We start from the raw sequence: 13,557 nt of genomic DNA on the forward strand, positions 1-13,557 counted from the left end.
CATTTCCCTGTGACCAATATTCTAAGTTTAGGACCTAGAGTCTAATGAGGGCCTTCTCTGCGTTTTAAAAGTAAGAAAATTTGTGTGCTCCCTCCTGCTTGGAAATTACCCAAATCTGGGTATCTTTTATCTTTATACCCAACCCATTTCTATTTTATAAGAAAGAAAATCCTAGCTGGGTGGTGGTGGCCCATGCCTTTAATCCCAGCACTCAGGAGGCAGAGGCAAGCAAATCTCTGAGTTCAAGAACAACCAGGGCTACACAGAGAAGCCCTATCTCAAAAAAAAAAAATATGTAGGAAAGGAGGAAGGAAGAAAGGAAGGAAGGAAGGAAGGAAGGAAGGAAGGAAGAAAGAAAGAAAGAAAGAAAGAAAGAAAGAAAGAAAGAAAGAGAAAAGCCTGTTTTAAAAGAGTCTTAGGGTGATTGTTACTATCAGTCTGACTCTGCCCAGCCTCCCAGCCCAGAAACTAAGAGGCAGACTTAGTGAAGTTGACTCTAAAGCCACAGAAATGTGGAGTCACTTCAAGACAGCAGAGAGGAAAACATATGCATGCACAGAATCTCCTGTCTCACACAGAAGCACCCACCAACACACACGGAACAAATGGGTGACTGGCCACCAGAAACAGGAAGTCAGCAATACTGTAGCTCTCTGAAGTTACTCAACTCCCCAGCCCAAAACCATTGGCAATCTCAGACCTGAGATGCTTAAAAAAAAAAAAAAAATCACCACTTCCCCAGATGATAAAAGCAAAAAAATCAGCTAAATCATCTCATCAAGGACACCAGTCAGTGGTAAGGATACATAGAACTGGCCTCAGCTGCCCACGACATGAGGCATTAGATAGCATGCAGGGCCACGGGTCCAGTCCCTGCCTCTAACTTCTCCCCACATCAAAATGAGCTTGCAGGGAACAGGAGGAGGCAATGAAGACCTTGTGAAAAAAGAGATCCTATATGGATGATCCTCCCATCCCTGACTCCCCAGTGGAACCAAGCACCCACCTGCCGGTAGCGGCGTTCTGAGCACACCTTGCAGAGCCCATGGAAGCGGTTCATGGCTGCGGGTCCTGCCTCAGCTGCCTCCCCATGAAAACCCAGCTCTCCCCCCAGCAGCGGGAGCCTGCACTGCACCCCGTCAGCCTGGCATGACCGCCCTGGGAAGCCCGCCCCACAGAAGAATGGCAGGAAATCACCTCTCACCTCCCCGAACCCTGTCTGCGCTGTGTGCCTCTGCAGATAAGCCCGAAGGCTTCCTGAAACCTCAGAATGACAAGGAAGAGGGAGAGTTTTATATTAAAATTCCTGTCAACTAGTTAGTATTCCTCAGGCCTGGCGGGGAGAGGGCGCCTTTGTTCTGGCTGCATTCTCTGCCCTTGGCCACTCTGTGAGTCCAGTGTTCTCACAAACACCCCTCACTGCCTGCTGGAGGGAAACTCAAGTAGAAAAAAAAAAGCATGCTGTTCTGTAACAGCACACCTCCCTGCAAATCCCAGGGTCCCCAGTGAACTAACCCGGCGGAGGGGGGGCAATCTGGGATGCCCTAAGCACTGTACCCAAATCAGGAGACTAATGGGCACTCAGAAACTACTTTTCATTCATAAAAGTGTGCTATGTAGAGAGGCTGACGGCACACAGGTGTGAAGTGGGTTCCCAGTCATGGGGGTACCAGCCTCCACATCTTAACAACAACAAAAATGGAGGCCAAGAGAGGTTACAGTTGAACCCCAGGCCCTGCAGTCAAGCACTTTGTAGGTCTAGGATAGGTCTCGTGAGCGGCACAGATGAGCCCGGCCCCCCTGCCCTCCTAGGAGCCCTGCTCACTCATACTGTTAGAACAAAGGTAGTCCCTCGGTTTGGTTGCTAGGCGATCATGGGCAGGTGTCCTACATCTCTAGGTCTTTCAAATGGATTTGAATACGTGATCTCCTATTTCCCGAAATCTCTGTCAATCACTGTACCTGCTGAGCACTATAGACATCTTCAGGTATACAAGTCCCCAGATCCAGTGAATGCACTTCAGGACATGGGGCAGTATGCAGAATCTAGAACCACGTAGGTCTTTCACAAGCCACCTAGAGACCTGCAGTGTTGATGTCTAAGTAATTCCCACATTGTATCAGGGCAGATCCATAGTCACTGCCCCATCACAGAGAGCGGGGAGATCTTTGGAAACTATCCCTAAAGCTAGGGGAAGCTTTTAAATTCCTAGTCAGGCCTGGCACTGTAATGGGAGCTCGGTATCTGCACAAGACAAACTAAAATGACCTAAGGTGAGCAGAAGCTGCCATTCAGTTCCTCGGGCCCGCTTGCTCCAGCCAAGTGCTCAGAAGCCACGGGTAGCAAGCTGCTACCATGCTGGGCAGTGATATTCTCTACAGGATGTTCCACAAGGGCTGAACCCAGGCTCTTTCCCGTGCAGGTGTAAACACCCGAGTGTAGGAGAGAAGGGACGAGTGTAGTCAGTGAAGAGGTCTCCTAGACTGCAAGAGCGCGGGGAGCATGCCAGCATCACGTCTTCTCCACATGCTAGAGACACACTAGAGACAGCATGGCAGTGCACACCCTTTCCAGAGGCACTGTTTACCTCCTGATGGCTGTGTGGCCGCAGTGACATACACCTGTGGATCTATATGTCCCCTTATCTGTAAGGTGGGGTGGTGACAAGCACCTCACAGGAGATGGTGAGAGTTAGAACACAGTAGTACCCAGGAGATAACTATCCCTGGGAGCTGGATTTCCTTCTCCCCGTGCCACCTAGCAGCTTCTCCAAAGAGACTGAAAAAATTTTGGACAGTTCTTTCAAATCTCTATATAATGTTCCTCTCCAGATTCAAAGCTGGCAAGAAGCCAGAAACCCATAACTTTCAGGTTCAGAGTCATGGCTACTCCCCAGTCCCAGCAGGAGTAACCTGTGAAGATGACACAGCCATGATTCTAGGAGAAACACAGGTTCTGGGGACCTTGGGGAAGGGAGAATTCTGTTACTAGAGGTCAAAAACGCCAAAAGATCCAGTCACCTGTGTTTTCTGGCTCTTTCCTACCCTTGCAAAGGTCATGAATAACTACACACAGGGCAACAGCACACATTTCCAATGGCACACCACAGGAAAGTCAAGAATCCTCCTTTACAATGCATGACTTGCTGAGTTCCAAGCACCAAATGTTGCCTTCTTCCACAGCCACTTCCTGGGTCAAGAGGCTGACAAATAAGGACCAGAGAACCATGCTCAGCTTCTATCAGTCCCAGCCAGGAGTGTCCCCCGCCTACCTGGAGTCTCTCCCCACTCTCAGGGTCCCCATTTCCTGGCATTCTCAACAGCACATCTGAAAGGTGATAAAAAGCCGAGTCAGAACATTCCTGCTGGCACGAGGGCCCATGCGCAAACCAGTCCGGGGTGAGACTCCAGGACAGAAGCAAGCAGAGGCTCAGGAGCCAAGGCAGGGAAGGAAAGAGCAGGACTGAGGGCTTATAAAATCCAAGTCTCAGGCCTCAGCCTCACGCAGGCTTGAAAGCCAGGCCTGTAGAGGTGGAATCCCCAAGGTCAGCAAGACATCACAGACGAGATAGAGCCTGGGACAGAGACATTAGGGGAGTAATGAAGTTCCTGTGGGTGAGGCAGGGGACTGATCTGTGTGAAGGCAGGTGGCACAAACTCTGAGAAAAGCCCATCATATAATAATGATGTCTTAGGCAGGAGTAGTCTGTGGTCTATAGGCACCGGCAAGAAGTCCCAGACTCAAGTTTCATTCATTAAGGGTCACAAGGGGCTTGTACACACCTCTCAAGGGCCGGAGCCGCCGCCTAGCCACCTTGAGGTGCTTGGTCCGGCCCAGGTCCTCCCCTAGCAGATAATACCAGCCACTGATCTCCTGTCGTGAAAGGAAGGAATGATTAGACCAAAGAGGCAGAGGAAACAGGCCAAAGTACCACTAACCCCTCAAAAACAGCAAAACAAACAAACAAAAATACCTGCAGCTGGACATCATTCCTCAACTCCCCACACCAAGAAGCCTTTCCAAGGCTCTGCACAGAAGTGGTCCTCCCTTAGCCTCTTAACCCTAGAGAACACCTATGGACTTGCCTGCTCCTGCCTCCAGCCAGGCTCTTGGACATACCTAATATTGAGCCTGGTAAACAATATGTGCTCATGAAATGTTTGTTTACAAAACCAAAAGGAAGGAGTGAAGAGCAGCATGGAGGTCACCAGAGCAGACACTCAGGCCTCTGTGCAGTCTCCATACTGCAGACGGAAGTCAAGGCTGCAGCCAGGTGGTCCGAAGGACCTCCACACAGCTATCTCGTGACTTCATTCCCGGACATAAGGCTAAGTGGCCACAAGGACATTGTCAAGGCGTGGAGAAGTGCACCCACGCCTACTCAGAGCTTCCAGCCTGGGACTCACTGCAGTGCCAAGTAAGGACAGGTGACGGACAGTGACCAAAAGGAAGGTTCCTATGAGCCCCCCTTAAGAGGGTGCCATCAGTGCCAGTGCTGCCCCTTCCTGTGCCCAGAAGACACATAAGAGAACCTTTGTAGAGGGGTACCAGAGGTGCCCGTTCCCCTCACCCAGAGCAGGTTAGGAGTACTACACCCCATTTGGGGACTCAAACCCCTAGCCAGCCCAGTGACAACAGCAGCCTATAATTTAAGCTACCAATGCCTGCCTCCGTGGGACACCATGTCACAGAAAGCAGCTCACCCCAAGCATTTCCAGGGCCTAAGTAGACTATGACTCCAGAAGTTTCCAGAGTTTCCTGTGAACTCACCTTGTCTGGCGTCAAAAGGGACTTCACCCCAAAGCTCATGCAGCCGATGAGTGCACGCTGCCTAGGAGAAGAGCAGAGAGTGAGTCTCCTGCTGTCTGTTCAAGGAAGTCTTCTGTAAGTGTTCCACAGTGTGCATGTGGCTTCTGAGGGCACCTCCACCTGCTTCTGTTCCTTTGTTTCCCACTTTGTGAGGTGGGCAGATGAGTTCTATTCAGTTTCCCCAGGAAAACACAGAGCTTGGTTGGTCCCCTTCCCAAGGTCACAGAGTAGTTAGTAGTTGGTTCTGAGGGAACCTGAGCATCCTAGGCCTGGGCAGGCAGTGCTCTCTCCAATACCAAGACGACCTTGAGCGTTTTGCTGTTCTAGTGCAGAGGGTTGTTCCCGTCAGAGACTAAGTCACCACCTCAGCTGGGGACATGCAGTAAGAGGAAAGTTATGGTCCCTCAGTTCACATAGCCTTGCCTCACATCCAAAGAGGACCTAAGCAGTTCTCAGGAGGCTGGAGACCAAGTTCCACACATACCCAACACACAAAAGTTACAATGACTCACACTGACCCTGCTGCCAATGGGAAAGAAAAGCATGAACCAAGGTCAGGCTTCATACATTGTCAGACTAGGGTTAGGGGTAAAGTTTAAGTTGGGCTTCTTGGGCAACAGGAATTAAAGATACATAGAGACTGATCAACTATCAGGAACTTATTAATAGTTTTTAATAATGATGGCGTTATTCAATGCTAATGAAAGGCCAAAGCTTGCTATTGTCTGAGGAAAAAGACCAGTACAGAGCTGCAGTTTCATGGGAAACAGAACCACAAAAGACAAACAAAAACTCTGTCTGGTAGGTGGGATTGTTAGCAATTTTTTTTTCAGATCTTCACAGAAATAGTTGCTGCTTTTGTGATAGGGTATAAATGCATTTTAAGTGCCTCTATTGTACAGTGATTCTATTTGACACTGGTACTTGAGCCTTTTGTGAGTTTTGGTTTTTATTTTGTTTTTCTTCCCCTCTTCTCTTTCTACAGCTCCCAACTCAGATTCCTTTGTGGACTGGTTTATTTACTACCCAGAAACACCACACATATTTAGACTGGAGCATAACACTAGCTGCCCAGTTTTCACTATCTGTAGGGCCCACATAGATGGAGGATTTGGCCTGTCCTGGAAGGCACAGTGTTCAAGCAAAGATGGAAGTAGGAAAAACTCCCTGCTGATGTGCCTCCCAGGATGCTGGTCTACAGGGGCCAGGCCCGGAGGTGACTCTGAATAGCACTGCATCAAAGAGCTGCCCAAAAAGATGCCTGAGACTTGAGCTACAGAGTTCATGCCTAGATCCAAACCCAGTTAGTTCAAGGCAGCATCTGGGCACTGGAGCCTGGAGAAAGCTGTACAGGGATTCTGCCAAGCACTCACCCATGGCCAAGCAGAGGTCACGAATAAATACATAGTGTTTGGATTCTCCAGAAAGGGTGGCAGCTTGCCACCTAATAGTTGTAAGCATAATGAAACTAGCTTCTCCCAGGCGGCCATGTCAACCAAGGGGCATGACGCAGCACTCAGGACTGATCCTCAGCGCTGCCACCTGCCTGCCTATCCTTGTTCTAGACCACAGCCTCAGGGCTGGGGCCTCAGAGTTCACCTAGCTATCTCTCCTCCTCCTGGGGCTCTCCCTTCACACTCCTACCCCGGTGTTCTGGAAAGGGGCCCGAGTCACACTAGCAGCTAGACTGCCACACGCAGCAATCGCCCAATGGCTGTCACTGGAGGTCAGCCTTTGGAGGCTCTACCAACGTGATCCTAGCAGGTTTGTTTTTCTCATCAGCATGTTTGGGAGAGCCTTCCTTGGCTGGTAGTGAGGTGAGCACACTCTGCACTCATGTTGGCCACTGCTGCAGATTTCCCCATCTCCTGGATGGGGCTTAGCTGTAATAAACACTGCCTCTCCCTTCTCTGCTGTAAGTGGAATTTTTATTCCCTGGTGCTTAGAGAATGCTAAATGGTTAATAGCCTCCCTTGAGCTTTGCTTCCTGCTAAGGGGCCTCCAGTGGTTTCATGATCATTCAGGCAGAGTAAATTGTCACAATTAATGTCCACAAGCAGGAACCTCTCTCTGAGTGTTCTTCAATTAGCTACTTCTGAAAGGCTGCTTTTGAAACCCTTTGGAGAAAGAATTGCTTATATAAGCAGTCTGGATATTCGGCAAGGTACCAGTCAGTTTACCAACTTGAGCCCATGCTGGAGAAGCTGGCAAATTCCCTCTGTGAAGAGGCTCTGGAACCACGCCTTGGTCACTGCTGACTGCCAAGGAAGGCTTCAGCTCCAGGCTTCTGCACTCAGCAAAGGCTTGACAAATGGGGGAATCCATCATACCCATGGTTGGCAGGCACTGTGCAAGGAGCCTCGTTATTAAGGAAACAAGACAAACAGGCAGCAATTTAAATAGCAGTTCAAGGCAGCAATACAGGGTCTGGCACAAGGTGGAGTGAGATTGACAGATGAACAGTGCAGGCTACAAACTGTAAAGGCACAAGGGGCCGTTGGGACTGGAAGGCTTGTAGGAGATCTAATGAGCAGAGCTAGAAAGAGTGAGAGGAAGCTTGTCAGAGAGGGGACCGACCACTGCAGAGGCTCCAGAGTGACTTTACGGAGCACATGGCAGGCAGTGCTCAGCTTACTGCAGGATGAGACACGTTCTGGTTTTGGGGAAGGCGCATTAATCTGCTCACTTGTGAACCTTGAACTATTTTGTATCACAGGGTTATATAATTTAATCTTTATTTCTAGTTTGATGCCTTAAATCGAGTACATGTTTTTCTATTCACCTTTTCCTTTGGGCTACACAGCCATCACTAGTCAGACGCTGTCTGATGTCAGGGCACTGTACTTGGCCAAGAGACCCTGTTTGCAAAAGGGCTACCCTAGGGCACCGAGGGTGGGGCCTGCTACACAGCAAAACAGACCTTCCATAGACGCAGCAACTGTTGTCATAGAAAATTGCATTCTTTAATTATATATATATATATATATATATCGTTTAAAAATTTATTAATATCGTTCTACAACAGTCTTTCAAATTGATGAGGCAAATGTCTGTCTTTCAGAGGAACATTTTTCTCCAAGATTGTTCTCTGGCTACAAGTTCGAAAAGTGCTTTAAACAATATTAGAAGCTTCAGTTTGCCCTTCTGCTTATTAACCAACAGGACTTCCAGTTTAGCAAAGTGCCTGAAGAATTAGAGGAATTACTATTATCTGAGCGTCTTCATGGTTCTGTTTCTTTATAAATTGTTTTATTTATATATATATATACACATATATATATACATATATGTTTTATATATGTTACTGATAAGACATGAAATTGTGTGAAATTTGCGTGAAAACCATCCACTGGAGGAGGGATGAGTGGGTGGAACAGAGAGAAAGATAATCAGCCACACGTTGATACATTGATAACAGAAGAATTTGGATTCTGTATCTTGGGGGTTGCATATATCTTTGAAAAGGTCTATAGTTTTGCTTTGTTTTAATTTAACAAGCTATTTTATGGAAGTAGATATAATTTTTAATACTCACAGAACTTTGAAATTGGACAAAAAAAAAGCCTTAGCAATGACTGCATTTTACAAACAAACTGAGGCACAGAGCCAGGGAAAGACTGGCCCACAGTGTCACAGCCAGGGAGAGTGGTTCTCCTTCACAGGCTCACTGGTTCTCTTCAGCTCCTGCCGAAATGCTGACGTGCGCTGAATCAACAGCTCCTGTGATCAGTGGTGTACCTGCATGGGTGCATATATGTGTCCTGTGCTGCCAGTTCCACCTTCTTCCTTTAGGACAAGGTCTCTCACTGAAGTCAGAGCTAGGCAGGCAACTGGAAAATCTCAACTGCCTTTGTGCTGGGGCTTCCGTGCTGCCCTGCTTGGCCTCGGTGCTGGGTTCTCCTGACTGCACAGTGAGTGTTCTCACCCCTGAGCCATCTCCCCAGTCTCACCAGGACTTCTTTGTACAGCCTGTCTCTAGTAGCATCTACAGCCAACACCGGGAGAATCTTTCCTTCTTGTTGCCTACAGGTTTTAGGATGTGCCCACTACACATTTGATTGGATGGTTTATACAAAGCTACACTACCTGTGTTGAAACATCTCAAGGTTGGAGGAACAAGACACTGACAGGGAAGGAGAATGGCTTTGGAGTCGTTAGCGCGCTGGGATGTGGCTAGAAGCACAGACTTGCTTTCTGACTGCCTGGGTCTGCAGCTGATTTCTTCCTGCATTCCAGCTGTGTTACTCTGGACAAGTTACATAACCTTTCTGTGCCTGTTTCCTCCCCCATAAAAGAAGAGAGCGGGGATTAAATTAGATAAGGCATGCCATGGGCTTAATGTTCACATAGAATAAATGCTTGTTAAGAACCAGCCATTACATAACCTCAAGGTCTCACGCTTTCATAGGCCTTTGAAGAGAAAGACAACCATAATTCTCACCCGTCCAAACCCGTGTTAAATGAGACACTGTATGGCTAATGCTTTGTAACAGAAAACAGTTCAGTAAGCTTGCCTCCCACCTTCCATGGTGGCCTTTCACATTGATAAGTTGTAAGTCTGTCCTTCAGAGGAACACAATTTCATTTGGGGCCGTTCGGCAGTGCCTGTGTTTCCTGTAGCTGCTATCTGTCTGCTCAGCAATAAAGAAGAGCTGGCTGAGAAAAACAGCCAACATGGTGCTGACAACCTCCGTGGAGCCATCTGCTCCACAGGCAGGCCTGCCTGGGCCTGCCCCCAGCCCTCTTGAGCTTAGGACTGCAACTCTGATCACGAGGCTGGCTGTGTTTTATTTAATAAAGAATCTCACTTTCCCAAAATAGGCAACTAGTGGAGACAGTGCCCTGATCAGGCGGCCTCGCTAGGGCTGACTCACTTTCCCCAGCCTCACTTTCTCTTCCAAAATGTGACCCGCATTGCTGGCTCCTCTGGCAGCTCTGCCTGCCTGCTTCCCATGAAGGCTCGGCTCCAGCCCTCACCAACACCAGGAGCTTGCTGACGATGTCCCTCTGCTTCTCTGACACTCCCCTGGGCTCTTTTAGGGCACCTGATCCAGTTTACTGACCCTTCAAAGACAGGGCCTGACACTCAGTGTGTCCTGGGTGGTGCATCTCATCCATCCCATACATGCACCACCAGTAGACACCAGCATCTCCCCTTGCCCTTCACACACTGTTGGTGGTATATCTGCCCCTTCCTCTTGCCTTCACAGCTGAGTACTATGATCAAATACTGTTCCCATCAATTCTGTCTTTCACCTCGTCCTACCCAAGACCTTCCCAAATCTCAGAGCTATAGCATATACCTGTCACTCTCTCGCCAGTGTCCCAAACACCTAGCTGGCTTCATCAGCTTACCACGAGGCCTTGTCTAAGTGTAGACCTCCAGGTTCTGCTCGTGGGTTAGCCATCTGGTGTAGTGCCTGGGAACCTGTATTCTATGCAGGTACCCTGGGAGACTCTGATGTCCAGGAAGGACTGAGACCATCAGCACTAAAGAGGAACACCCTTCTCTAGAGGACCTAGGGATCCACCTGGCTGGATCTACACCAACTCCATCTCAGCTCTGTTGAAGGACTACTTTACCCTGACCCTCCCCAAACACCAGTGAGTCCTTAGACATTGCCTCGCTCCACAACCCACCCTCTCTACTCTGTCCTTTTGGGCTAGGAGGCAACATGATAACACAGACGGAACCTAGATCCAACTCTACTGTCCACTGTTTGGGTGAGCCTGGGCAAGGTCTGATCCCCCTGAGTCTTAGTCACCTCTTCTGGAAACTTAGCACAAACTACACAAATAAGACAATACATTCTTAGCCAGACTCAGCTCAGCATCCCACAAGTGAGGTGCCTGTTATCGGTGTGACACCCCATACCCCACCCACATCCTCATGCCTCTGTCACTGCCTCCCGAGAGCTTCCAGGTGCTCAGCACTGGAACGTGTTAGCGGAAAAACCAGAAGTGGGTACCACCATGAGTATCGCTCTGTAGTGAAAAACAAAAATTCTTCATTCTCAAGGTTAAATGGGATGGATCCCTAAAAGAGCACAGCAGTGCTGGGCGGTGGTGGCGCCTGTACCTTTAATCCCAGCCCTTGGGAGGCAGAGGCAGACAGATCGCTGTGAGCTTGAGGCCAGCCTGGTCTGCAAAACAAGTTCTAAGACAGGCTCCATAGCTACTGAGAAATAATCTTGTCTCGAAAAACAAAAAGAAACAAAAGTGGGCATAGTCGCGAATGGAATTTATGTTACCAGGAAGAATTCAGGAGTTAGGGACATAGTTCAATGGGAGAACATTTGCCTGGTATGTAGAAGGCCCTGGGTTCACTCTCCAACATGGCGCATACACAAAAAGCATTTCCAAGTCTAGGCTGGAGAGCTGAGATGATTTTTATTCACCCGGACCCCTTTTCAGTTCAGTTCTATTCTTGGCTTGCCGAACAAGTAAGTGTTCCTGGCGAGCAGGTCTCCCAGCTTCAAACATTGCCTTTGTGAAGTGAGCCCCATGCTGCTCCTGTCCAGCTGGCCTTGGCAGACAAATGCTAGCACTGGCTTTCCTTAGCAGCCAATCCTCACGCCTGCCTACTGCACCCCCACCCTGCACTGTAACATCACTTTCTGCTTCCTCACACCATGCCTGGCCCAGAATGCCCCTTCCTTCTCTCCTTGTCTTACTCTCTGCCTGGCTTTTCCCATGAAGCCCTCCCAGTCACTTTCCCACACTCACTCTCGCTTTCATCCATCCCAGTCTATGTTGTGAGGTCAGTATCCATGGAGCATGTATGTACTGGACAGAGGTGACTCAGAGCAAAGTACACCCAATGGAACTGGGTTATGTATGTGCTGTCATTGTGATTTACCTCCAGACAGTGCCTAATGTCCCTTCCGGGGGCAATGGACACCTTCAGAGCAGAGTCAGGGTGATGGTAGTTGGCATCCCTGGGGATTTAAACCCTGCCTTGGTGACACCAGGAGCTCAGCAAATGTTCTCTGACAATGGTGTCCTGGCCTCCCCTTCGTCATCACTTCCATGTGATAGGGCCTGGTGGGCAGGGAGCCTCTGCAACTCCACTTATTTAACCTGAAGGCATTTATCCCCTCCTGCACGCTGCCACCCCAACCCAGAGAAGGTTCTCAGTCCAGCCCACCAGGTCTCCTTACCTGGTCTCACTGGCCCTGTTCCACACCGTCACCAGAAGACGTTTCTGATCACCCTCCTCTGGGACAGGCCTAGGAAGCAAAGCAGACGGTCAGAGCATTAGGAAGGCCCAGCTCCAGGCCAGGCTCACGGGGCTAGCCATGACTGCCAACAGCTGAGAAGAAATCAACAACCTGCTAAATATAGTGTGGGAGAGGGGACCTCACGCACATACTAGGGTGGCTACTACATGGCTAAGAACAAAAGAAAGGCTGGGACACACCAGTATAAAACAAACCTGTGATGTGAACACACACAGAGACACAGGCCCACAGGAATGAAGGGATCCTATAGGAAATGCTGCAAGGCATATCTGTGCAAGTAGGGGTCTCACTAGTTTCGGTTTTCTTCTTTTTGTTCACCCATATAGTCTAAGTTTGCATAATATGCAAAATTATGTCATGAAGTGAGGAGAAAACCAAAATATTATGATTCATTCTCACTAACAGGCAAAGACTAAATGTCCATGACCTTCCCATTGGCCCCTGAGTGCCCAGAGATGGGGGAAAGAAATAAGAGTAATAACAACAACAGCAGCTCCCACTCGATGGGTGTCCCCAGGTCCTACTTAGGAGTCCCCAGCTCCCGGGGCAGGAACTATTATTAACTCCATTCTACAAATGTGGAAGCCAGGGCTCAGGAAGGTTAATGAGTTTAAATAAAAATGGAGGGGCGGGGATGAGCAGGTAATACCACTCCCTTCTGTTGAAGGTGAACACTTGGCCAGAGGCACAGTAGGAAACTAGCTACTCTTGGGAAAGGAGGGCAGCCCTAGGGACCAGCCAAGTGATGTTATTGCTGCGTGCCTCGCTGCTGGGCCCAGGCCAGGGATGCAAGGACACCGGGATGAGAAAACAAAGACATCCTTCAGAAGCTGCTGCTTTTCTGCTTAGATCTGTGTCTAGATCTGGCAAACAGAGACTGCCCCAGACAAAACCTCCCCTCCTGCCTCTCCCCTCGGGGGCTGGCCCAGCTGCCCCTGAGACTCTTACAAGAAGAAGTGCTCGTGGAAAGCTGGGTCTCTGCAATCCGGGATGGTCTGCGTCTTCCGACAGCACTGCTGGGTGTCTTCGGGGATCAAGGAGATCTTGAATAGAGAAAGTAAAAACATTAGGCCACATCATCACCTAAGCCTTGCAGCTAGCTCTGCATGGCTCTTCAAAGAGCAGAGTATCCTTCACAAACAAGGAGCCTGGGCCAGTGGGGTGGACACCACGACAGGGAGTCATGGTGTGGTACCGAGAAGGCAGTGCCAGGCCCCTGGAATAGAGGGCAGCTGTTATCATCTCTATTCTTGCTTCAACCAGGAAGGTTTCCCCAAAGGCGTCCTCCCTTCTAAGTCCCCAGGAGCCCCTGAACATTCCGTTCCCTCCCTAAGAAGCTCCAAGGCCCTGCGCTCACTGCAGGAGTCTTCTTCCCTTGTCTTGGGTGTCCAGCCTATGCCTGCCAAGTCTTTCTCCAGTTCTTACTTCAGGAAGTAGAGGGGAGAGAGCATCAGGCCTGCACCTGGCTTCTTGGCTGCTGCACTCTGGGATGTCCCCGGCCTTTGG

The 13,557-nt window shown here is 49.3% G+C and overlaps 1 protein-coding gene across 7 annotated transcripts in view; it reads right to left on the reverse strand.

The window, feature by feature from the left end:
- Positions 1–13,557, reverse strand: part of Rgs3 (regulator of G protein signaling 3) — a 136,991-nt gene that overhangs the window by 81,974 nt on the left and 41,460 nt on the right. For 5 of the 7 annotated variants that reach the window (XR_015000801.2, XM_048459412.3, XM_048459413.3 and 2 more), the window contains 5 exons: positions 13,000–13,094; positions 11,971–12,039; positions 4,772–4,832; positions 3,784–3,874; positions 3,273–3,328 (listed from right to left, as the gene is read on the reverse strand). Coding sequence is in view for 6 of the 7 variants with exons in the window: in XM_048459412.3 (XP_048315369.3) it covers positions 3,273–3,328; positions 3,784–3,874; positions 4,772–4,832; positions 11,971–12,039; positions 13,000–13,094 (372 nt within the window). In the remaining variant the exon portion in view is untranslated. Of the gene's footprint in view, positions 1–1,006; positions 1,166–3,272; positions 3,329–3,783; positions 3,875–4,771; positions 4,833–11,970; positions 12,040–12,999; positions 13,095–13,557 lie in introns of those variants that run through there. The other 2 variants (XM_048459414.3, XM_048459423.3) reach the window with 2 other exon arrangements.

This window comes from Myodes glareolus, chromosome 3 (assembly GCF_982192425.1).
Source record: "Myodes glareolus chromosome 3, mMyoGla1.1, whole genome shotgun sequence".
NCBI classification, from domain to species: Eukaryota; Metazoa; Chordata; class Mammalia; order Rodentia; family Cricetidae; genus Myodes; species Myodes glareolus.